General features: G+C 39.7%; 1 protein-coding gene across 1 annotated transcript in view; it reads right to left on the bottom strand.

Moving 5' to 3' along the window:
• syne1a (spectrin repeat containing, nuclear envelope 1a) overlaps positions 1–25,235 on the bottom strand; it is a 169,426-nt gene that overhangs the window by 116,577 nt on the left and 27,614 nt on the right. Inside the window, exons 16-47 of the mRNA XM_059356191.1 lie at positions 23,615–23,820; positions 22,972–23,136; positions 22,372–22,524; positions 21,629–21,772; positions 21,310–21,486; positions 20,309–20,467; positions 19,910–20,074; positions 18,602–18,736; positions 18,055–18,216; positions 17,733–17,941; positions 17,518–17,626; positions 17,250–17,414; positions 16,991–17,158; positions 16,259–16,423; positions 15,679–15,819; positions 15,417–15,577; positions 13,886–14,042; positions 12,974–13,201; positions 12,198–12,296; positions 11,738–11,925; positions 10,157–10,280; positions 9,269–9,435; positions 8,445–8,598; positions 7,652–8,307; positions 6,178–6,357; positions 5,821–5,974; positions 4,431–4,589; positions 3,657–3,839; positions 3,451–3,552; positions 2,235–2,438; positions 1,719–1,926; positions 699–811 (exon numbers count right to left, since the gene is read on the bottom strand). Coding sequence (XP_059212174.1) covers positions 699–811; positions 1,719–1,926; positions 2,235–2,438; positions 3,451–3,552; positions 3,657–3,839; positions 4,431–4,589; positions 5,821–5,974; positions 6,178–6,357; positions 7,652–8,307; positions 8,445–8,598; positions 9,269–9,435; positions 10,157–10,280; positions 11,738–11,925; positions 12,198–12,296; positions 12,974–13,201; positions 13,886–14,042; positions 15,417–15,577; positions 15,679–15,819; positions 16,259–16,423; positions 16,991–17,158; positions 17,250–17,414; positions 17,518–17,626; positions 17,733–17,941; positions 18,055–18,216; positions 18,602–18,736; positions 19,910–20,074; positions 20,309–20,467; positions 21,310–21,486; positions 21,629–21,772; positions 22,372–22,524; positions 22,972–23,136; positions 23,615–23,820 — 5,660 coding nt within the window. The remainder of the gene's footprint in view (positions 1–698; positions 812–1,718; positions 1,927–2,234; positions 2,439–3,450; positions 3,553–3,656; positions 3,840–4,430; positions 4,590–5,820; positions 5,975–6,177; positions 6,358–7,651; positions 8,308–8,444; positions 8,599–9,268; positions 9,436–10,156; positions 10,281–11,737; positions 11,926–12,197; positions 12,297–12,973; positions 13,202–13,885; positions 14,043–15,416; positions 15,578–15,678; positions 15,820–16,258; positions 16,424–16,990; positions 17,159–17,249; positions 17,415–17,517; positions 17,627–17,732; positions 17,942–18,054; positions 18,217–18,601; positions 18,737–19,909; positions 20,075–20,308; positions 20,468–21,309; positions 21,487–21,628; positions 21,773–22,371; positions 22,525–22,971; positions 23,137–23,614; positions 23,821–25,235) is intronic.

The following is a 25,235-nucleotide window of genomic DNA, read 5'->3' as shown; positions in this document are numbered from 1 at the left end:
ATTAAAAAGCATTAATACATATTGATAATGAACATAATAAAGCAGGTCTCTATTGGATTAACATGTTGCAAAATGGCATGCAAATTGCAATTAATGGAAAAATGATATAGTGAGACAGAGCTTTTTTTGCCATTACTGAGTATTATTCAGTTACTTTTTATGATTTATACTGACCCTAGGAGCATTCGTAACTATTACGTTGTTACTTAGAGTTTTGTCGTAACTGATGTCCAAGGTGCAACAACTTTTTCCTTTAGTTACGTATTAAAACATAACTAAGTAATCATTTACGTCTTAGCTAGGCGAACTAATACAGAGCAAGTGCAAAAGTCTGCAGTTACCTTCCTAAGAAGCGACATCAACTTTTACTCTGAGGTTCCACTTTTGGGAGTATTTGTACTTTAATTCTATTTCCTGTAAGTGATTCTGAGACGTTAATTTGGTCCATTGACGCATTAATGATGATGTGCAGTATTTCACGATGATCTTTTTCTTGAAGATAATTCAGTAAATTAAAATTAACTGGTACTACATTATTATTATTACTTGCTTTATCCTTTAACATAATAATAATTACAGTATAAAATTATTTTGGTGTGTTGAAGTTTGACAACATGCTGGTATGAACAAGTGAAGTAACTCAAAATTAAGAATGAGTATGCTCTGACCAAATATAAAATTATGACATATAGCAGTACCTTTAGCCTCTGCAACTTGGCTCCAAGGACGTCAACACCTCCTGACTGGGTCGAACATTCTTTCAGCTCCGACTTCAGATCTTTAAGCCAGGAGTGGAAGTCTTGAACGAGCTCTGCTTTGAGGAACAGAAAGAACAATTCAGCTAAAAGCAAAACCAATAAATGGTGACCAGTTGAGGAAAATTGATGTGCGGTAAAATCAAGGAAGATAATATTTAAAAGTGAACCCGAAGGAGGAGAGTGAGAAGAGGCGATGTGTTGCGGCAGATGGGAAGTGTGGGCGTGTCCACGCTGTGCAGCGCTGGGTTGCCTTGGCAACAAGCCCAAAATGCCTCCCTCGAGAGCAGATGTGACGAGAGCAACATTACTCTCCGAGGCACAGGTGTGTGTCTGAGCAACGAGAGCGCACCGGTGTACCAGACAGTGTGTGTGTCAATGGAGTGTGTGTTGTGGTGGGCGGACTGAGTGTGCTCTGGGGAAAATGTAGGATAATCAACAGTAAATCTGTTGCAACACTAACACGAACAAATGACACCGAATCATGTAGTTGCACACTGTTTGATTGGGTGATTATGGGATTTTAAGTGCTTTTAAAATATATACTTCTCCTCCCAAGGGAAGTTATAGTAGCTATAGTGTGTGTGTGTGTGTGTGTGTGTACAGTATCTCTGTGTCCATGTGCCTTTTATTCCATCCACCAAATATCTTAATAATTCAAGATTAAGTAATTAGTCGTAGACATTGGTAAGTAGAAAGTGGAGTATGTATGTGTGTGTGTGTGTGTGTGTGTGTGTGTGTGTTAGTGGGGGGTATGTCTCCTCACAACAAATAATGCTGCTGTCTGTAGTTTGTAGTTTCAGAAGTTTAACTATACACACAAAAAAAGTAAATTAACTTATCGAATCACTACAAATATAATGCAATTGACCTACCAGCAAGCTACTGCAGAATGTAATTAAACTACTAGTTCATTGCTTCCCAACACCGTGAAAATCTTAACTCCACAATAATAACTTTTACCGTTGAAGTTGAGCTGTAGTACATCCTGCAGGCTGCCCCTGGTCTTGGCGCAGCGTTGAGCAACTGCCTCGGTTCTCTTAGCGATGGAGGTGAGGTCAGAGGAGAGGCAGGACAGCTCCTGAGAGGGATGAGACCTGCACAGGGCACTCAGAGCATCTCTGGCAGAGTCCATGTCGGCCCTCTGTTGCTGCACAACACTCTGCAGATCCTGTTAATGAAAAAGAGGTGAGAAATAGGAGGATTATATTTCATGTATATTCATAATTAGGTGTACAGAGCCATGTAGAGGGCAGAGACAGTGACACGTGCTGTATCCACCATCTACAGCTATAATTACTGTTAGCTTAGAGGATAATGTAACTGAATCTGACCTCCCAAAGAGGAGAAAAGTTCACCTTCAGGGAACAAGATGGTATCATGTAACAGCAGAAGCTTAAAATGTAAAAATAAAGAGACATTCGGTGCAGCCCTGGTCTTAAATGATTGTTCTTAGGTGTTCAGTTGAAGGTGTCGTACCTTAACTGTGCCAATGTCTTCAGGAGAAGTGGCTTCAGTCAGGTCAGATAAGGAACCCTCGACTGACGCCAGCCGCTCGGCCATCTGGGACATGAGGTCCTCCAGTCGCTGCTTCTGGAAACTGAAGTAGGTCAGAGTGTGTTTGGCCTGATTGTAAACCTCCTGTGCATGGGCCATTTTCTTCCTCAGGTCGGACTCCAGGACCTGGTTCAATAAAGAAATTATTAACAACATTATAATCAAAATTCCAACACGCAATTTACAACTGAGGCATTTTCTTACACCACATAAGGAATAGGGAAAAGTGAAAAATCTGAGTTTAAACAAAAACTTTTTTTAAAATTACAAGCTGGAAATGAGGTTGGAAAGGTGATCCCTAAGATCTGATCACTGATCACTAAGACCCAAACAATACTATACAAACAAAAGAGAAATGGGAGGCTGAAATTAATGCAGATATCTCATTAGATACCTGGACAGCGATTTGCAGGGAGGCGCATCAGATGACTAATGCAAATATCCGGAGGGAGTTTAGATGGAAAGTTATAAAGAGATATTTGCGGACGCCACAAATAAAAGTGGGTCCTGACCTCCTCAGACAAATGTTGGAGAAACTGTGGACCACAAACTGGGAACCACACTCATATTTTCTGGGAGTGTTCCAAAATATCCCTAATCTTGGGGGCTGCTATTAACCATCACGATAAGATGGTTGAAACTGCAACCACCAACGTATAATATATAGCTTAAAAAAGTATGGGAACTGTATGAGATGGAACAAATTACATATGCAATAATTCTACAAAGACTCACATTTACAAAGAGATGGAGCCCTGTAATGGGTTTGTTAATGCAATAAGAGAAGTGTACTTTTGTCTTACTTTTTTTGTTTGTTTGTTTATTCATATTTTTTTCTTTCTTTCTTCGTCTTTTTGTTTTCTACTTATTTATTATTTATGGATATAAAGCAGCTGTAAATGTGTGAAGTGTTAGATAAAAATGTAAAATTCTATTACCGGTATATGTATGGAATGGAATATTTTGGTGAAAATAAAATATGAGTTCCAAAAGAAAAAAATCCTAACATGCGAAGAGTTTATTTTAGTAGCATTCTGAGATTAAAACCAGTACTTGAAATCCCTGTGTAAGGGACAATGGAAAAAGTATTAATTTACTGTAATAACTTTGAAAAAATCCTCAGAAATGTGTCATTCACCTGCATTTGTAATGGGGTTTCCTGCAGTTTGGCTCTCTCTTTCAGCTCAGTGACTCTCTCCTGCAGAGCGTCCAGTCTGCGCTCCCTCTTCTCAACCTCGGCCTGTAGATCAAAATTGCCGGACATTTTAATTAAATCACACCATCGATGAACTCACTCTGAATATCACTACACCATCATCATTCATACAGTCCTCGCGCTCTGACCTGAAAGGTGGCGAGTTGGGCCTCTGCCTGCTCTTTATCACTGAGAATGGAGACGCTGTCGGTGAGATCAGCGATGGAGTTGGCGGACCACTGGTTAATGTCCTGCTCCGTGGACTTGAGGTCGTCCCACAGAGCTACACAGAAGCCCAGTCTCTCTGTGTTGGTTTGTATCCTCTCTGAGACCTGTAAGAACAGAGACCAGCAATCTGAGCACAGAATACATCTCAATCAGCAGGAGAGGTGGGATCTCTCTCCCTCTTTGTGTTTAGTTTTCTCCCTCTGTAACAAGGGACGGTACGCTTTACCGGGAGATGGAAGGAAAACGAGGCTTAATTGGTTTGACAGATGTGGGGATGAGAAGTGAGAGAGACAGAGAGGCAGATAACGTGTCTAGACTTGTTTATATTTCTGTCTCATTTGTGACAGCTGAGCAGCCAACTAAATCCCTCAAGAGGAGAAAATGGAATAAGGGAAAAACAGAAATAAATATCATTAGAAGAGGAGAAGTGTAGCAGAGGAAGTCATAATTGATTTTTTTTTTCATAGTCACATAAAACAACACATATCTCTTCATACTCTTCATGGTCATTATCTGGTTTTAGCTGTCACGGTGAGGACGGCTCATTATTGTCACAAAAGTATTATTTCAGCATGTCTGACCAGACGCTTAGGATGTGAATGTGTCATGCATTTGTCTAAATAAAAGACAGCCAAGTGATTTCAGCTGTCAGGGCCAAAACAGGCACTCAGCATGTGTTAACGAGCAGCGCTCACCTCCAGCCACTGGTCTCTTAACGTCTCCATGTCTCTCTGGATGGAGTTGGTGTCAGAGTTGGGGACCTTCTGCAGCTCTCTGTGCAGGTCCTCCACTGTGCTGATGAGCTGGTCCATGTCTTCCTGCTTTTCTCTCAGCTCGTCTTGGACCATGTCATGCTACAAGGACAGAGAAGAGTGCAGGAGGAATGACGGCAGGCTGCCACTAGAGGGAGAGAGACTGTACAAACTGTGAGGGAAGAGGCTCAGTGTTGAGATGCAATTCTGTTTCTGAGAGCTTAGTTAGCTGGCTGAAATCTAGGTAAATAGAAGCACACCACAGTCTGATACATGTGAATCAATAACTGCAGAATTACATAATGCAGTGGTTTTAAGGAAGGAGAACAAATTGTTGCTGCCATTTGAAAGCCATTAATTTTAGTAATTTGGACAAAGGATTTTTTGTCCTTACAGCTCAGTGGATTCTTAACTTACAACCTTCCTATTCAGCCAAGCATTGGATTAAGAATGAAATTATAAACTATAACTATAACCATAACTAAATTATGAACATTAATTAGACTTTTTTATTTTTATTTTATTATATTTATGCTGTACAACTTTACTCTTTTTTGTTCTATTCTATCTACTATTTTATTACTGCATATTTTAATTTGTTTTTTATTTCAATCTATTTTATTCATTTAGTGTTAGTCCAGATTTTATATTTTTCTTTTATTATTATTAACAAGAGCATTTATTGTATTTTATTGTCATCATTTTTCATTTTATTTTTCTCTTTAATCTAGTTTTTATTTCACCGTTTTACTATTATTCCTTTAATGATAGCTTTTAAATCTTTTTTATTATTATAATTATATATATATATAAATATATAATTATAATGTAAATTATATATAAATTATAATTATATATAAATTATATATATATATATATATATATATATATATAATTATATTTTTTTTAACACATTTTTTGCAAATTACAGCAAATCAAACAGCAAGACATTAATGCATGCAACAGAGCAAACGTTTTCTCCCTATTCTCCCTCCCATCCCCTCTTCCCCTCACAAACTAAGTATAATAAAAACATGTTTTATAAGCTTTTTACATTTTTATTGTCTTACATGCAATTATTGTCTTTTCTGTTGTTTTTACAGTCCAAACTTTCCTTATCTTATTATTGGCTTGTAAGTCATCTGTGAAGAACTTTGAACTGCACTTACCTGAATAAAAAGTGCAATAAAAGATTCAATGACTTGACTAAAATTGATTATGACACACATGTTTTTATGTATGAATCATAGCTAGCAATTTTGATCACCATATGCATTATTGAGCAAAACTTTAACAGCTGGTACTTCTCTGAGAAAACCAAAAAGGTGCCTACTCGTGTGAAAGTCCTCTTGGCCTCCTGAGCATTGTGGTTGTGGTCGGGCAGGTTGTGAGCCACAGCCTGAGCGTTCTCCACAGCAGTGGTTAGGATTGACTTCAGGTGTTGGAACTGGCGGAGACGATCTACAACGACTCCACTCTGTTCCTGACTGCAGAAGAAAAGAGAGAGAAAAGGTTAAGACTATTGTTTTGCACTGGATATTAAATAATGAAAACACAACAGACTCAAATGTTTCCTTCTGTGGCAAAATAACTCCCTGTGTTTGAACAGCTGGAGCAAAAACAAACAGATCTCAGGAATTTAAATGAGATTATTAAATCAGATTCCCTCTCTGCTGTTCTTCATTCTTACCCATTGGTGATCAGAGTCCTGACGTCCTCCCAGGCTGTCTTCACCAGTGCTACCTCCCTGAGAGCCTCCCCAGCCAGCTCACTGTCCCTCCGGGCCAGCTGGCTTCCCTTCTCCTCTAACCACCGCTGGGAATGCTGCAGGGACTGGAGCTCATCCTCCAGCTGGACAAAAAAACGCAGCCTGGGAGAAATAGATGAAGAAGAAAACAATGGGGATTACTAGCCTGATTCCAACATAATATATCACATTTTTCAGTTTGGAGAAATTTTAAAGGATTTGGATCTATATTTTGGCTTCATTCATATACAGTGCATTCTCTGAGTTTGGCTTGCGGTACGTCTCTGAATGAAAAGCTCAGGGGATATATTTAAAAGTGACAAATTATACCCAACGAGTTAGTAGCTGGTACATCTATCATAGGATATGGTTTAGTGGCTTGCAGTGGTTAATTTTTTTTTTAAATCCAAATAAATTCTAACTTCCAGACTTTAAGGCCTGTACGAACTAACTACATGTATGTAACTTATTGTATGTATGCTTTAGCCCCCAAAACAAATGTATACATACAAATGTATACACAACCTCAGCACAGGGCTAACAAGTCATTTCAGTGTTGTGCAGTTTGGACTGATACCAATATTGCTTTTTCATAGTTCATTCAGGATTCATCTCCATTAACAATCACATTTTACTACAAGGTCACTTTATTTGCAAACTCTATTTACGTCCAGCCTATTAGGCCTTTTGTATTTTATTATTATTTAATGTGTCATATACCACTTATATATTTAAATATATTTATTCACTGATGTTCATATGACTACATGCAACAACCTATTTAACATGCTATATATTTTTCTCCTATGTGCAATATCTGTAAAAAGGACTTTCAGGGAAACAAACAAACACAAAAATATATATTAATAATAAATGCCAAATAGCAGAAATGTATGTATAAAAGGTATAGAATGTGTATAGAATGTATGTTTATGTATGTTATTTTTTATATTCTTTATTCTGTCTTCTATATCTATGTGTCTGTATCATGAGCTGCTGTTACAACTAAATTTCCCCACTGCGGGATGAATAAAGTCATATCTTATCTTATCTTATCTAATCTTTAGTTAAATGCAGGTAAACAGTAAGGCAGAACGCATTGGCTGAAATGCAATTTCTTTACTCATCGGCCATTGTCTGATAACAATTTAGCATTGTATTAGTTTTATTTACATATCTACATAGAAATGTAGATGTCTGTTTAGAGGTGTTCGCCTAAATGTCGTATGGACCAAAATCACCCACCAAAGCTAACTGGACTGTAAACAATGACTGGTGTCACACTAGAACCCCAGAAATATTGGCCGTTGCACCCAGAGGAATCAGTGTCGAGACTGATGTATGAGCTGATACAAACTATGCTGATGTTATATAATATCGTTATATATCTGAAGTGTGTTGATTAGAATTATCGTACCTGTTTTGAAAGGCCTGCACAGAGCTCTCTCTGGCCACATCTTGTCTCGCTTCACTCTCCAGTTTCTTCAAATTCTTCATCACCTCCTCCCTCCTCTCCCTGAAGGAGCTCCATAATGCTGCTAAAGCGTCTGCTTCACTCTGCCTCCATCCCACACCCCTCTGCACCTCCTCTAGAGCCACGGTGAGGGCCACTGCCTGTCCCCTGCACGATGTTCTTCCCTGAGGATGGCTAACATCTTTGGAGCCTCGCCACTCCGCACCAATCAGGTGAAGGTGTGCCTTGCTGAGCTGCCCGTCTAACCCGACTGCTTCGGCCTCGAGCCTGGCCACGTCTTTAGCCGATTCGCTTATTCCACGGTGCAGCTCTTCAGCTTTGGAGCGGTCCCAGCTGCCCCTGCCCTCCACCGACTCGTGAAGGCAGCGCACAGCCTCAGCTGCCGCTCCATGCTTCTCAACAAACGTCTTTAAATCAGTCAGGCACTCTTTACGGAGGAGCAGGAGACGCTGGGATTCACTGAGTGGCTGCAGGCAGTCCTCCCTCCAGCCCTTGAGCTGCTGCTGGGCCTCTGAGGTAGAGCAGCAAAGCAAAGAGGACTCTCTCTGCTGAAGAGTCTCTCTCAGCGATGCATGAGCCTCTAGCTGCGCCTCGTGCTCCTGCAACAAAATTGCTCAATTAGACAAATTTGTATTAGCTCCTACAGCGATCAATATAAACTTGCTTACTGTTACTACTCCAATATACAAAACCTATAAAGGACATCATTGTTGACAGCAAAGTATTGATTTCTCACCTTCAGCTGACTAATTGCAGCCTCAAGATCAGCAATATCAACCTGAGAAGAGTTTCTCAAGCCAGACAGGAAGTTTTCACTCCTTTGGGTCAGGGTCAGCAGAGCCTGATCAAACTGCTCCAGCTGCGACAACTGAGACTCAAGCAGCTCAAGCCTAAATGAGAAGAACATAACAGTGATCAATGACAGGTGTATATTTAAAGGCACAATTAGTTGGATTGTATAAACTTTTCTTTTGTCGATTAGTTGTTTTTTTTAATGCATTTTGCATGCTGAATGACATATTTTCAAGGAACTTATGACCACATCTCTGGTAAACATTTAACATTTAAAATTGTGATTTTGCATGATTATTTGTGAAGAAATTCAGTTTTTAAATAAACATCATAATTTTTTTAGTCTACCAAATTGTATGAGCGTATGTTGACTAAGAATTTATTCAGTCGAGGATAGTCCTAGTATCTGCAGAGACCCTGCCCTCTGCCTGTTTTTTCTCTTTTCTTTGTGTTTTTCTGTTTTCGAGACAATTCTGGGCATCAAACTTTGGGCACTGAGTGTGTAGCTCCCAGCCAAAAGCTAGACTAGGTTCCAGATTGTAAGCAAGCATCAAAGAAAGCTATGAAAATGACGAAAACATAGCCAAAGGTCAAGGTGAAATACGAAGCGGACAAAGCTAATTCCAACAGAGAAATCCTACCAGTTATGTCTTTAAACAAAACAAACAACTTGGTGGAAAAAATGGAACCAAACTATTTCTGGAGTCCATTTCTGGAGAGATAAACAATGTTTAATAATCAGTATGATATGTAAAACAAGATAATTGCCTGTGTGATATGCTGTTCTTCACAGAGGTGCTTCTTTCTTCTAGTTGTATGAGATCATCACTGAGCTCTTGGATACGAGATTCAGGCGCTGTGGGGTACAGACACAACGCGAGATTCACAAGACCCTGCAGCAGAACCTCGTAGGATGCCGTCTCCCCCTGCATTTCCTGGATGGATGAATGAGCATTAAAAAATAACGCAACACAAAAATAGCAAAAAACACATTCTGGAATAGTTTTGGAGTGGTGGAAGAAGTATTCAGATCCCTTACTTAAGTAAGAGTACTCATACAACACTATGAAATTACTCCACTACAAGTAAAAGTCCTGCATTCAAAACTTTCTGAAGTAAAAGTACAAAAGTATCAGCATCAAAATGTACTTAAAGTATCAAAAGTAAAAGTACTCATTTTACAGAATGGCCCCACTCAGGCTGTTTTATATGTTCTAAATATATTATTAGATTATTATAATTGGTGCATTTATGTAAGCAGGATTGTACTGTTGTCAATGTCATTTTAACTATTTAATATACTTTTATGTGGTTTAATTTATAAACATGCGTAATCAATGTTAAATCTCAACCTGAAAAGTAACTAAAGCTGTCAGCTAAATTTAGTGGAGTAAAAAGTACAATATTTGTCTTTAAAATGTAGTGAAGTAAAAGTATAATGTTACAAATGTAGAAATACTCAAGTAAAGTAAAAGTACCTCAAAATTGTACTTAAGTACAGTACTTGAGTAAATGTACTTAGTTACATTCTACCACTAAATAGGTGAGATAAAAATTAAACTAAAAAGGGAAGATAAACGGACAGCATTAGGAACAAATCTAAATGCAAATGGAAAGGTGAGTGAGAAACAAGTGGAGAATAGTAAAATAACTCACCTGAACGTTCAGTAGTTCATTCCTGAGCTTTACTTTGTCTGCAGAGAGCAGATCGGTGTCTGGACAGCAAACAGACTCACATCTGCTCAGCCAGCTTTTCATGGACGAACTCTCCTTTTCAAATCTGGAGAAACAAAGGCGCCACTAAGTAAATGTATTCAAATGAAATACAATTTATGCTGCACTGTTCTGAATATGAATACAATAAATACTGATCAACAAAAGATTGATAGTAGGAACCTGTGATGATGAAGTACACACAAACAATGACACGCGCACACACACAGTGATACAGTCTGTGTGTTATTTTGTTATTATCTGACCAAGCCTCAGTATCACTGACAGGGTCATAATGGGGCAACCATATCTTGCCAGAGCACCCAGTGCTGTAAGTAATCCCTAATACAAACACCTGCAGGGGAGAAGACCGACTGCAGAGAAACACACATACACACAGCAAAATATATAATTTAGCCTAATCTGAAAAAAAGTCACAGACTGGATAAATACAATAAAACAAGCACCAAAGCTTTAAACAGCTACTATGTGACAAATACAGGAGAGTGAGAAACAATCGCTCCAGTCTATTGTCCAAGTCTATTGTGTGATCAAAGGAAGTGATAAGAAAAGCATGTTATTAGAATAGAAAAGGCGATGGCTGACTGGAGGACAGACAGATTGAGTCAAGACAACATCTCGCTCCTTTACATCAGACTAAGAGGAGGGGGAGATTCAGGGAATAAAGGAGGAAATTGGCAGAGAGGAAGATTCAGTAGAAGCGTGCATATGAAAAGTAAAAGGGGAAATAGCACTGTTTATACAATCAGAATAAGATATGTGTCAACATGTATGAAATGAAATCGTTTTTGGGAGGTTTGTGCCACACACAGACAGACAGACAGACAGACAGACAGACAGACAGACAGACAGACAGACACACACACACACACACACACACACACACACACACACACTCACACACACACACACACACAAACGCATACAACGCATCACAGCAGCTGGCAAAACACCCTGAACATAATCTGAGTTAAGCTCATGATGACTTAACAGAGGAATTTTCACTTGATAAAAAACGATTCTGTGACTTTCTTTGTGATTCTGTTTATAGTCTCTACCTAAAATATTGTAAAAAGTGAGATTTCCATGTCCTTTTCATTTCAAAGCATGTCAAGCCGTGATGTAAATACTGTAAAAGTCAGAACGCTCAATCAGAACGCTCAATCGATGGAGAAATGCACACAGCATGTATTCAGAAACCTTTAAACAAGCCTTCAGGACTTCCATAAGGTTATGTTGTCACACTCGTAATATGTATAGGTAAGAAGTGATACTACAGTTCTAGGTTCTAAGTACATAAACTGAAAATGTCGCCTTTGAAAGGTGGAACAGATGGCTCGTGTCTGGTTTTATGATGGAAAAACATTCAGATCACTCAGCAAATCTTTAATAAAAGGCGCAGCTGTTTTTCATACAAATGTAAAAGTTAGAGTATTCTTTTTTTTTTTACCATAGTTTCTCTTGCAGACGTGCCAATTTACATAAACATTTCACACATATTACCTTTGCCACAGCGCTAGAAGGCTCTCTAATGTAGATTGCTTTTCTGTTGCCTTTCCCAGAAACTCCCCCTGTTGCTTCTGGAGGTTAGCCACCTCGTCCTCCAGCTGGCTGCCCTCTCCAAGCCTCTTCACGGCCGAACACAGAGCCATGAGCCTGGGGTTCAGCTGCTCGACAGCCTGGCAGAGCTCCTGGAGGAAGTGAAAATATACTTGTAATCAGAGAAAGAGGGAGAGATAGAAAGTCAGAGAGAAAGAGTACAGTATCATAATGGAGATTACAGCCTAACCTTCTTTTTTTTTTTTTTTTTAGCTTTTTGGGTTTGTTTGATAGGACAGCTGGAGCAGGGAAGGGAGTAAAGAGAGGGGACGACATGCAGCAAAGGGCAATGGGTCGGGGTCAAACCGAAAAGGATTTACCTTTTGTGCATGGTTTATTCAGGCAATCTTTGTGTTTTTCTTACCATATGCTCCTGGAGGATTTTGTAGGTCTCAGATGATGATGAACAGTATGTGACTGGAAAGTCAAGCTTCTCCTCAAGGTCAATCATTGATTTCTTGGCCTGAAAAAAACCCACTTAACTTACTCAAAAATGATTTAAACAACTGACTAGGCATTGGCATTTTTGGAGTGATCTGCCAACTCGATTTTCTATAACATTAACGGTCAGTTAATCGATTAATCGCTGTGTTTATATACATACTCCAGGATGTATAAAAACATGCATACATGGGCAAAATAAAGCCTGTTTTGATAATAGACACTTTTATTTTGAAAGAACGAAAAGAGACTTGATCCTGTCGATCGTAATACTAACGTGAGATTATACTGTAAAGATAACGTCAAGGAGTTCAATGTTTTATGCTTTAACCCCCTGAAGAGGCATGAGGTTAGTTTTCACAGTAATCTTGCATATTACATTATTATGTGTTTTGTGTTTAAATAAGTTTCAGTTTGCAAACTGTAGCTTTATCCAACTTAATTCTCAGCTCACTGGCTTATTCACGTATGGCCACAGAACTGAACGCTCAGCCGTGTTTCAGTGAGTGTTGAGTACTGATACACAGTCATAGATAAAATAAAAAAATAAACAACTCGATTAAAATTGCACGTCATCGACCAAATTCTTAACGACCATTTATCGATCATCAATTAATTATTACCATCCCTACCACTGACACTACAAAGTCTTGATTACAATTTATGCAACAAACAATGCCATTATGTGTCGCTGCGTACCTGTTCAAGGTTATCGTTGTATCTCTGCCAGTACGAGGCGCTCTGGTTGAGCCGACCTCCCAGCTGCTCCACTCTCCCATTCAACTCTTCCCAGCAGCGCCTCAACTGTGCGAGCCGTGTCCGGATATGTCCAGCCTCTCCAGGGGTCACAAACCTCGACAGGGCGTCACAGTCTGCCTCCATGTGGGCCAGAGCTGCCCTTCTCTCCTCTAAACCTTCTGCCACAGCCTGTAGCGATGCAACGGCAGAGGAATGCTAATCAGGAAATAGTGTGAGGGGCATGAGCTGAGCTGCTAATTCTTTCCTGCCTTGTTATGTTTTGTCTTTTGTCTGTATTTGTCTCTTAAGGTTCATGGAAATCTGGAAAATTCAAGTGCAGAATCAGGCTAGAAAAGAAAACTGACAGTGCTGTTTCTGGAGGCAAGAGTTATCAAACTCACAACAAATCAAACGGCTGCTGCAGGACTACTTAAGCCCTGTTATCCCAAATATTTTTTTGACATTTTTCTGCTCTAGACCTCCAAGAGATTGACAAGGCTGAGGTCTGGCAAGTAAAGATTATATTTCCTTCAATATGATCAATTTATTTTCTATATCCTCGACTTCGCTGCAGCTCTGACCCAATTTCCCCTTGGGTTTACATTAAAATTTAATCTGATTTCATCTTAATCTTAATAACCCACGGGCCACTCTGATACTGTACAGTGCAGGCGCACAACCAGACAGCAGTTTTCACTCATTTTTCTTGGAGGGAGCTTTTAAAAAAATGTGTATGATGCATATTTGTTTGTGAATATCAGAAGATGATTGAAGAGGTTGTGAAAACTTGGAGCTATACAGCATGCAGTCAGTCTAAGGGATTAAAAAAGGTAAAGAATGGCATTTAAAGAAAGAATGAGATACATGAAATACCTCCACTGTGCTGATGTGCCTGTCCAGAGGATCTAAGGAGGAGGTGGAGTCGACAGCCTCCAGCTCTTTCTCTTTCTCATCGATCCACAGAGAGAAGGACTCCGATTCACTACTGAAGCGCTCCCACCACATACACATCATCTCCAGCTGGACGACACTGGAAGACACAAGATTAAAATTTATAAAAATATAATGTACAGAGGGCTACACAGTGGTGTAGTGGTTTACATCTCCAGTTCGACTCCTGCGCTGCTCTTCTGTGTGGAGTTTGCATGTCGTCAGCGTGGGTTCTCTCCAGGTACTCTGGCTTCCACAGTCCAAAAAACATGCACTTAGGTTTAAATGGTGACTCTAAATTGCCCGTAGGTGTGAATGAGAGCGTGATTGTCTGTCTCCATGTGTCTGCTCTGCCATAGTCTGGATCTGTCCAGGGTTTACCCCGCCTCTTGCCCAACGTCAGCTGGGATCGGCTGCAGCCCCCAGTGACCCGAGTGCGGATAAGCGTTTAAGAATAATGAATGAATGAACAATGTGCACATGTGTGAGCATCAGTGGTTGAATTAAACTAGGTACATGTATCTTGTACTGGACTAAAGTACAATTTTAACATACAAGTACTTTACTTCATTACTCCATTACGTTTTAGTGGCAATATTACAATATTACTATAATATTATTAGTGGCCACTACTTTTGTCTGACAGCATTAGTTACTTTTTACACTAAATGACACACTGGGCAGATAGCTTATGTGACAATACTTCCAATATACTCAGTAGTATACAAAGTATCAAAAACTGCCTACACATTGACGAACTACAACATTAAATGCTCCAACATGTTTTCACTATTCTACACTGTAAATAATCTTGGATTAGACTTTGTTTATTTAGAATACATACCTTTTTGGAATATACATGCTGTCCTTTTAATGTTGTAATTCCTTCAACCACTACTAAATGTAAAAATGGTAATTTGATTATAATCATTAAGTTAATTGTTAATCAGTGTTCCAAAATGATAATTTATTAACTTTATGAGACTGATTAAGGGTGAATTGGCTATATTTTTCTCTGACTTACAGAGTGGTGCCCCAACTTGATGTGACTTAGAGTAAATCAAGTCATATCATTTATTGTAATTAATAATTATTTATGATAATTCTGAATTCTTTGAACTGCGAGATCAAGTGTTGCTCAGGTTCATCCTTACATATTTGACGCCCCGTGCAAGCTATCATTTATTTATAAAAGAGTCGTCCTAAATTCCCTACATTAGTAATAAAAATGGAATATTATAATATTATACAATAATAAAACACTGTAAAATTCCGCAATTCCGCTGTCACATTTTATAGACTTATTTTGACTTTGACAATTTTTCTGTTAAAGAATATTACAATGTATACCAATTTGCATGGAGAAAATTGCCCCATCACTTGATTTTTCTTGAAACTTAAAATCATGACTTTGTAAATTACAGCATACTTCATTATCATTTAAAAGGAAAAGTGGGATTAGGGTGAGACATACTTCTTATTGAGGTGGTCTTGCAGTTGTGTGACTGCTTCTCTGGTGGACTGGGCCTGCTGCAGAAGAAGAGTCTGATTCTTTGGACCGAGTTCAATATCTGCAGCCTTCTCCAAGAGGAGATCTGCTCGCACAGAACACTCCTCAACCTTTGTCAGGAGCTCCTACAGGCAAGAAGAAAGAAGCCAATATATGTTGTTTGAGCATAAAAAAGAGCATACATTATATATGCATGCACACAAACAACCTGCAATAAGAAACAGACCTTGTTATGCTCCAGTTCAGTTTTCAGGCTGTCCAGGCTGTTGAAAATAAGTTCTTTGTGCAGCTCGTTGTTTGTATTAGTGATAAACCTCCAAACTGTTTCTCTTTCTGCATCAAAATTCTGCCAGGAGCTCAGAGTTACCTTGAGATGAAGAAGAAACAACAGAATAATGCCAACAAAATACATTTATAACTTAAATATCTCTGTATATAATATTAACCATTGTTGTAATAGTGTCCGTCAAAAAAATTTTTTTTTTCATTCATTCAGAGGGACAAACAGACATTTTGATGCGGTGTTTTATGATGGTTTTTCCTTTGAAAAATGAACATATGCACTAAAGGCATCTTAGACATTTTCATGCAGAAACATGTTGATTTTCTGATCAATTCGAAGAGAGTGATAGAAGTGTATAAACAAATCCCAGGACAACAGACACAAACAAATTTAACATACCACACAACAATCGATATCTGGTTAAGGGTTAAGGCGGACCAATCAATGATCACTGCAGGGGTGTGACACTCAAACATGCAAACATTAGCACACTGACGTGAGAAACAATCCAGGCTCAGTCTACCTGCAGGTTGTGCTCCTTTGCCCCTGATTTGTGGTCGGCCTCTCTGAAAGCTCCCTCCAGCTCCCGCAGAGACTGACTGAGCCCCTCCCCTTTCTGCAGCTGGCGGCAGTGGGCCACCAGAAGCTCCGCCTCTCTCCGGCTAGCATGCAGGTGTTTTAGGTGGCGCTTTAACAAACACATAGATGAGAAAACAACAAGTTGGATGACAAATTATTTTTTTCTGCACAAGACAACATACAGTTATGGAAAGAATAATTAGACCGCCATTTTTTTTATTTTTTATTTCTTGTTAATTTTAATGCCTGGTACAACTAAAAGTATATGTGTTTGGACAAATATAATGATAACAACAAAAATAGCTCATGAGAGTTTAATTCAAGAGCTGATATCTAGCCACTTTCCATGGTTTTCTTGATAATAAGCAAAATCATTATCAAGAAAACCTTGGTAAACGGCTAGATACTCGATTACTTGAAGTAGATGCTTAACACCATGTTGAAAAAGAACACAACACATAATAATATTTAATGAAAATAACCACATTTTTTTGTATTTTGGCACATTAAATACCTCAAAAGGCATTAGAACACAAAAATTTAAGAGGTTAGAAATTGGTCAATTTGAACACACTATAGAGTCAGTGCCTGTATTAATTTTAGTGTCATCTGATGTATCCTTTTGATGAAAGCCTGTGTAAATCCAGTGTGTATCAGCTGACATCACCACACACACCTGGTGAATGAGATAGAGTTGTTTGGCCTCCTCCAGCCCCTCAGCATCCAGGATCCTGCTGGTCTGCTCCTCAGCCTCTTTTCGCACTCTCAGAACCTCCTCCAGAGCACCACGCACCTCCTCCCTCAGCTCCTCGTACTGAAACATCGCGGAGCCCTCCTCACCCCACTGACAATAAAGGAAACAAAAAAATCAGACGGAGAGATTTTGTTGAGAAAACACAGGACACATTTTCAGCGTTTGTAATATAGTAGAATACCTGACAGAGTGAAGAAAAGAGAGCCCGCAGGTCAGTGGAGAGTTTGGCGAGGGCTGTTCTCTGTCTCTGGACCTCCAGTTCAGAGCTAACCTCGGACAGCCCAGCGAGACGGCTCTTGAGCCACAGCAGGCTCTCCTCTCGAGCATCTACCGCCTCCTGCAGAGCCTGGAAACAGAGGAAAGCACACAAAAGGGAATGCAGGTTTACTGAGGCTGTATTGAATCATACATAACCTGATCTCTGCAGCAGATAAAATGTGTTTGTTCACCTGAACAGCAGCATCAACCTGCTCCTGATGGCTGGAATTTCTCGCCGTCTCTCTCAGGAGCCTCACCTGCCTCTTCTGAGAAGAGAGCCAATCGGAAAGCTCACAGAACCTACAAAAAGGAACAGCCACTTTGAAGCCCCTCCATTGATGAAAATGTCAGACTTCAAGGAGTCGGAGAAATACTGAAAGGAGTTTGAGTTTTTGACGGCCTTTACCTCTCATTCCACTCTTTCCATTTATCAGGGTGGTGCTCCAGTTTGAGGTGGGTGCTCTTGATTTGCTCTGTAACCTCCTCTACAGCCCTTCTGGTGGCGTCTAGCGTTCGATAAGACGGGTCGTTGTCAGGCAACTTGTGACACAGATCCTCCATGTTTCTAATCCTCTTCTCGCACAAAGTCAGAGGTTTGCGCTCCCTGAAGAACGTCTGGAGATAAGAGAGGAGGAAATGTTAAACTCCAAAAATGATGATATTGTAAGTGATTTTATCTTCACTCCTGGTTTAATCTGTTTTAAGTTTCTAATAAATCCGAGGCTCACTCTGTGCTCTTTGATCACTCTCTCACTGGTGCAGGTGCCAGACAGGGCCTGTATTTCTCTGTCCAGCTCCGCCCTGCAGTCTTGTATGATCACAGCCACTAGACTTCGCTCCACCTCCACTTTCAGACGGAGCAGGTGAGACGGCACCTCGCCCTGGATGTCCTGTCGAAGAGACAGAGAAGACACAGAGTGTAAGGGACATGGTAGATAAGATGTGCTGTATAATGCATGAGCTTCTGTCTCACTGTATCAAGCTGAAACTGTCAGAGACTAAATATCCTCGAGAGAGAGAGAGAGAGAGAGAGAGAGAGAGAGAGAGAGAGAGAGAGAGAGAGAGAGAGAGAGAGAGAGAGAGAGAGAGAGAGACTGCCAGTAAACACTGAGAGGGTTGCATTTTAATCTAACTAGTACAGGTTAATTGGAAACAGACTGGAGGGAACTCTATCAAAGCCAAAGGTCTGCCTGGTTAAGTTAATGAAGTATCGGCTAAGCGCCTCGAGAGATGTACAGTAATTAGTGAGAGTGTTAAAGCACGGTGACCCCTGACCTTCCAGTGTTTGTGGAGCCGGCGGACAGTTTCCTGCAGCCCCTGTTGCTCCTCCTGTGGCAGGATGTCAGTCAGTTCATCACACGCCTTCAAGAACACGCTGAGCAATCGCTGGTCCAGTTGGCCAAAGAATTCCTGTGTGAAATGCAAGCAAAGAGAGACAAATCAGCGTTTTATATTAAGAGGAAACATTTGTGTTTTTTTTTAACCTTGACCTTATTTTCAAATTTTTCTGTATTTAAGTGACTGTATTGGCCGAGTATTGAGTGAGAGCACAATGTACATCCATTTAACCCTCCTCTTGTGTTGCGGGTCAAATTGACCCTTTTGAAAGTTAAAAAAATCTAAAAAAAAAAGTAGTTTAAAGTATTTTTTCATAAAAGAGAAAACATTTAAAAATGTAAAATATATATATATTTTTAAATCAATGTCATGTAAAACCATTGTATTTTATATGTAGGTATTTCGAGTATACATAAAAAAAAGTTTTAACGTGCATTTCTTATGAAAAAAGAGTGAATTATCCTCATTGAAACATGATCTGTGAAGATTAAGAAGACCCTTGCACTAAATATTGATTGAAATGGTTAGTAATGGAGTTATTAATGAAATATAAACATGTTTTTGGGGATTTTATAGTTTCTGACACTTTTGGATAATTAAACATAGCCTGGGTTATTGCTGTTCCGGAAGAAACGAGCATAACAGGAGGAAAAAAGAGCTTGTTTTTGACACTGACAGGCTCAGATTGTTATCCAAAGTGTCTGACAACATAAGAAATCTTTTAGATAAAAGCTACACTCCTCTCTCCAACTCTCTCACTCACGCTTTCACCTTTTAAGTCTTCGCACTACAAGTCACCTTGCGAGATTACAGAACCAGACTCAATAACAAACAGACAGGAAAAGCGAAAGGCAAAGAAAAATGTTTAAATTTCTATAAGGCCCTTTCCATAAAGTTGTTAGTTGTTGTTTATAATAATCAGAAAAACAAGTACTTTTACTAGACATACTGATGGTTTGCAATTCCACCAAAGTATTACATGCAGCCTGTTTCATGGCCGAAGGCTACAGCATTCTCGCTCAATACTGGACCAATTTAAAATAGATTGTTGTCTTCATTAGTCACTTTGACACAAACACATGGGAAAAGAGGGTTAAAATAGGATTTTCTTTAATTAATATCTTTTGTTTTGCTGCTGTATTATACACCGTAATTGTATAGGAGCCAGTATTATTTTCCCCAAATCAGCTGTTCCTTTCATGGTCATCCTCTATTTAAAGCAGAAGGTTACAGGCTCGATCTTACGCTGTGTTTCTTCAGTAGTTCCTCAGCGTCTCCAGTCTCTCTCAGGTAGCCCTGAGCTTTCTTCAGCACTCTCTCCAGCTCTTGTCTTGACTCCTCAAACCTCCTCCTCAGGCAGTTGTTGGCCTCTTCCTGCCTCCTCCATTCCCCAACCTCCTTCAGCAAAGCCTGAGAGGACGGACAGTAGGCAGCGGTGATTGTAATTGGTCTCTTTGGTAATATAGCGTAATTACATTATTTGTTTTACGTCAAGCGAATGAATAGTGATACACGAGTAGGTCTAATCTGCATGGTTGCCTCTTGGGTGTTTTTGATGTTCTTGTAATCTCATTAATATAATCAGAGCTGTGGGTAATGGGGTTTCTGTGTGGCATTCTGGGTAAATGTCTGATTAACACCAACCTGTGCTGAACTCTGTATTTCAGACACTCTCTTCTGTAGCAGGGATAGGTCCAAGTTTCGGAGTACCTTGCTGGTGGATAGCGCCCTCTGCAGTGTGTGGTGATTCCTCTCAATCACTGACAGACAGCGTTTACAGTTTTGCTGCTGGTTTAACAAATCCTGAGGAAATTGTGGAAACGACAAACAACAAAAAATATAGAATTTAAGAAGTGGGTTTAGGCTCTCCAGGTCCAACAAATGAAGCCAATTTTGCATTCTTTCTAATGGCCAGCAGGGGGCTACTTCACTGGTTGCGGAAAGAAGTCAGATTGTAGAGAAGTCTATGAGAAAATTACCCTACTTCTCACTTGATTTATTACCTCAGTAAACATTTTCCTAATGAGTTTATGATCTTGTTTTCTATTTTCAAGTGTTCTATTAATACAACATGATGTGAATTTTGGAAATTATGGTCCCATTCTGAGTAAAATATACAATAAAGCACGGAATGACGGATTTGGAGCCTTCATAGCGTGTTATCTCTTCACGAAAAAGTTAACTTTAACATTTTGGTGGCCAATATGAACAAAGGCTGTGTTCATTTTGCCCGGTGATAATATATTTTGTTTTAAGGCTGTTTTTTGCTAGCAAAGATAAGCATCCCAATTAATATCTAGCGCTAAAGTTAGAGCTTTCTATGCAGTACCTGGCCCTGCTAAGCTGGTGACCACCCGTTTGTCCAAAATATACTCTTGGCTTCAAACAAAGATGCAATAAAGACGATCTCAAGATCTTAAAACAGTAGACCCATGACCAATGGGTGATGTCACATCCACTTCTTTTACACAGTCTGTGGTTCAAATATTTCAACACTTTTCTTAAATATTAGCAATTCCCTCCTCATCAGATGAAAAGGTTATAAAGGTTAAAACAGGTTGTTTTAACTACTGAAAAGGATGAATTATTAGGCTTCTACCTGGCAGCCATTTAAGTCCAGTCCATTCATTGTCATCATATCTAACCTGCCACTTTTGTTTTTGCTGGGTCTGGGTCTGTGTGTCTGCTTCTCTGGCAGCAGAAGTGATGCGACTGGCTCGCTCCAGGGCTTGGTAAAAAGCAGTGATGTGTTTCTCCATCTCCTCCAACAGTGGCAGAAGAACATGACACTCCCTCACAAGGGAGGGACACCGCTCTCTAACCTGGGGGACGAATAACAAAAGCCCATTAAAAAGTGACACAGAAATGTGTGATGAGAAATTTAAACACTCTCGCTGAAGAGGAAAGGTAAGTGTGAGATAGATTTCACAGTATTTCTCATGTTTCTTAAATTATTATACCTACCTTACTCAGTTGACTTTTGGCTGTTGCCATAGTTGCCATGACCCTGGCAGCCTCATCCTGTGGTGCATCCTTGGCGAGGAGCTGAGCGCTGCGGGCAGCCAACTTGTATTGTGTCTCCATGGTAACAACCTTTTGCTTGATATTCTGAGATGAGACGTGGAGGCAAAGGGTCATCTAAAACATCCTTCATTTGACTGCACTTCCATCAAAACTGCTTTTGGAGATACAAAACTAAATGTAACAAGGTTGGCTGCTGCTCAGCAGCTATTAGTTTCTCTATATCAAAAGTTTAAGAGCATAAGTTCACAATGATGTAAAATACTTGCAAAAGATGATGAAATTATCACGGATTATCTCAACAGCCTCTGAGCTAAACTGCTGACTAGAAATTAATTACTGTTAAGAAACAATAAATTTGGCACTAACGTTTTGATGCTACCAACGTAAAAAGACAAGAATACCTGTAGAAAACTGAACAGTGGTAATGTAATAGTAGCAACTGAATCAACAACAATTGCCTGGTATTATTTTGCAATTCTGATATTAAGAGGAGACACTACAGGTGAATAGAGTAAAAAAAAGTAAGTAAAATAAACACCTAAATGTGTATTATGTTTTTTTTTAATGCACTAGTCTGAAAGAATTATGGAAGCAAAATATCATAATTAACCAGTGCATGGAATAAACTATGTTTTCGCGTATTGTGTCCAGTCGGAACGAATGAGAGAAAAACAGTTCCTCACCTCCACGTCCTGCAGAAAGGCTCTGACGTTGAGGAAAGACACCTGGACCGGAACAATGAGTTTGGCCTCTGCTGTGTCCAGCAGCTCTTTAAGGGCCGACACAGCTTTTAAATGGTCTTTTCTCCATTTCTCCAGCTCATCTGCACGGACATACTGCAACAGCAAAGATAGTTTTAACTTTATGACTTATTTAATCAAGAGATGTACCTTCCTTAGGCCTGGGTTAAATATACTGTCGCCCATAAAGTTGGAATATTTTTTTTCAGACACAATCCTCTGTTAATTGTGGTTTCATTTTCACTGTGATATGATTGAAAGAGTAGGATTAATAAAGTTTTGAGAAGATATACACCAGATTTGTCAAGAATAAATTACACTGTCACAGTCATTTCATGGAAAGAGGGAAAAATGTTTTATTCCAACTTTATGAGCAATAGTGTATGTTGAAGTACCAAACACTCAAAGTAAAAAATAGAAAACTTTCATAAAAACTGTCATCTTGTAAACAAATCGGCTAAAAAACATTCACTTTATCTTAAGAAAATAATTTGATCAAATGTATTATTAGTTGTTTATTTGTCAGGTGTTTTTGTCTGTTACTTGTTTGACTTTGAGGAAGAGGTCTCTCCATCGTCCATTCAGAAGTAGCAGCTGCTGTTTGAGGTCAAGCGACACTGTCTCATCACATGTTTCAATGAGGAAATTCCCGGCGTCGTTCATGGCTGCGTGCTGATCCATCCAGTGGCTGAGATTCCTGAAAAACTCCTGGATGAGAGACAGACTCATTAACAAGACTGAAAGACACAGAGACACATTAAGAGAAACAAAGACCGACACAAAGAGTGAGCGTCAGAGAAAGAAACAAAGAAAGCTTATCATAAAGGAGACAAAGAGGGGGATTCATAGAAAGAAACAAAGAAAGGACAATAAAAAAAACTGGGGTAATTAGCTGTCTAATCCTTGGCGAGGATGTGAATCTGAGGTAACCATGGCAATGCGACAACTGGAATATCCTTAGTGGCTTGTTGTAAGTCAAGGAGATCATTTGATACTTGAGTGGAGACTGCTAATAGGATTCCACTTAGAAGACCAAATGCTTGAAATTGGGCTGACGTGGATTTGATTGCGACTTCTCTGAGGCATTTGAGTCCATCAAATAAAAGTATATAATCTATGAGGGGGCTTTTAATCTGTGCACAGAGAAAAAAAACTTTAAGTGTATGTTTAGAGGTCAATCTCGTACCCGTTTAGTGTTCTCCGGCTGGATCAGGGCTTCCTCTGCGTCCTCCAGCCAGGCCTGTAAGGAGGCCACAGTGGAGCTGTACCTCTCCCAGTTGGACAGCACCTCCTCCAGCATGCTCCTCACACTGCGAACCTCCATGGACAGACTCCTCCACTGGATCACCACCTCCCGCATGAATCTGCGCACTCCCATTTCGCCCTCGTCCACTGAAGGAGAGAGATGTAGGGATGGGAATAATTAATTGATGATCGATAAATGGTCGTTAAGAATTTGGTAGATCACGTGGAATTTTTAATCAATCTGTGTTTTTTAGTTTTAATTTTATCTATGACTGCGTATTAGTATCACTGAAGTGAAACACTGCCGAGCTTACAGTTCTGCGGCCATACGTCAATAAGCCAACGAGCTGAGAATTAAGTTGGATAAAGCCACAGTTTGCAAACTGAAAGTTGCAATAACAATTATAAAACACACAGAAATACAAGAGTATTAATTGGAGCAAAACCAGCTTACTGTATCAAACCTTGCTAGCATGAATTACTAGGTTTAATTTGATCCATAACTTATTTAAACACAAAATAAACTTAAATATGCAAGATTACTGTGGAAACTAACCTAATGCCTCTTCGGGGGCTAAAACAGAAAACACTGAACTCCTTGACATTATTTTCACAGAATCACCTCACGTGAGTTAGTTTTCCAATCGACCGGAAGTGTCTTTTCGTCATTTCAAAATAAAAGCATCTGTTATTAAAACATAGTCCTGTATATATATATTTTATTTTGCCCATGTACATGTCACAATTAATCGATCGTTAACGTTACAGATAATCGAGTTGGCAGGTTTCTTCCAAACACCCATCCTTACCTAGTTCAAATATTCATAGAAACTCAAGACAAAGAACACATACATAAAGACTGATGGCCCTACAAGCCTTTGGAGACGGATCTCTGACCTGAAAAACTCTCACTACAGGGAGATGTACTCTCTTTGCTTGTGTGTTCCAGTTCATTGGTACATACACTCAGGTCTCCTGTACCACAAATATTGTTAGCCCAGTGTGGGGCTGATAAATGACTCCACCACATATAGATATCCAGTTTCAAATACACATTTATGAGGTAGCACTATGCCTTTAAATTGTAGATCATTATATATCAATCCCCTTGTCCATTCTCTCCTGCCGCAGTTTGCTATAACCTCAAACTAGGCCTTTAAAAAGATTCGAATGATCTCTCTTCCAGCCAATCAGGGCAGAGGGTGCTAACTGACAGCAGGGCTCACGCGGGTATTGTGGTGGTGGGGAGCACTTAATTTGTGGGGTCGACCAATCAGGACTCAGATGTCCTGATTGGTCGACATACCTCACTTCTCCGCTGTGCATACCCTAAAGCAGCACAACCCTGAAACTTAATGAAACCAACAAGCTAGCTGAGTTTGCGCCCAGAGACCTGCAGAAGTAGAGCAGCCCCTAACTAGCAAATGGGGTCGTATTCCCCACTGAGAACTGCGAGTGGAGGAACCTCATTTAGCTGTAGCCTGCAGACTCTCCCCTACTACTGAGCTGTAACGCTGCAGACAGGGGCAGACTGACTGAGCTGCTGGGAGAGAAAGCCTCAT

Source organism: Centropristis striata, chromosome 18, assembly GCF_030273125.1.
Source record: "Centropristis striata isolate RG_2023a ecotype Rhode Island chromosome 18, C.striata_1.0, whole genome shotgun sequence".
NCBI classification, from domain to species: domain Eukaryota; kingdom Metazoa; phylum Chordata; class Actinopteri; order Perciformes; family Serranidae; genus Centropristis; species Centropristis striata.
This window is presented reverse-complemented; position numbering and strand designations above follow the sequence as displayed.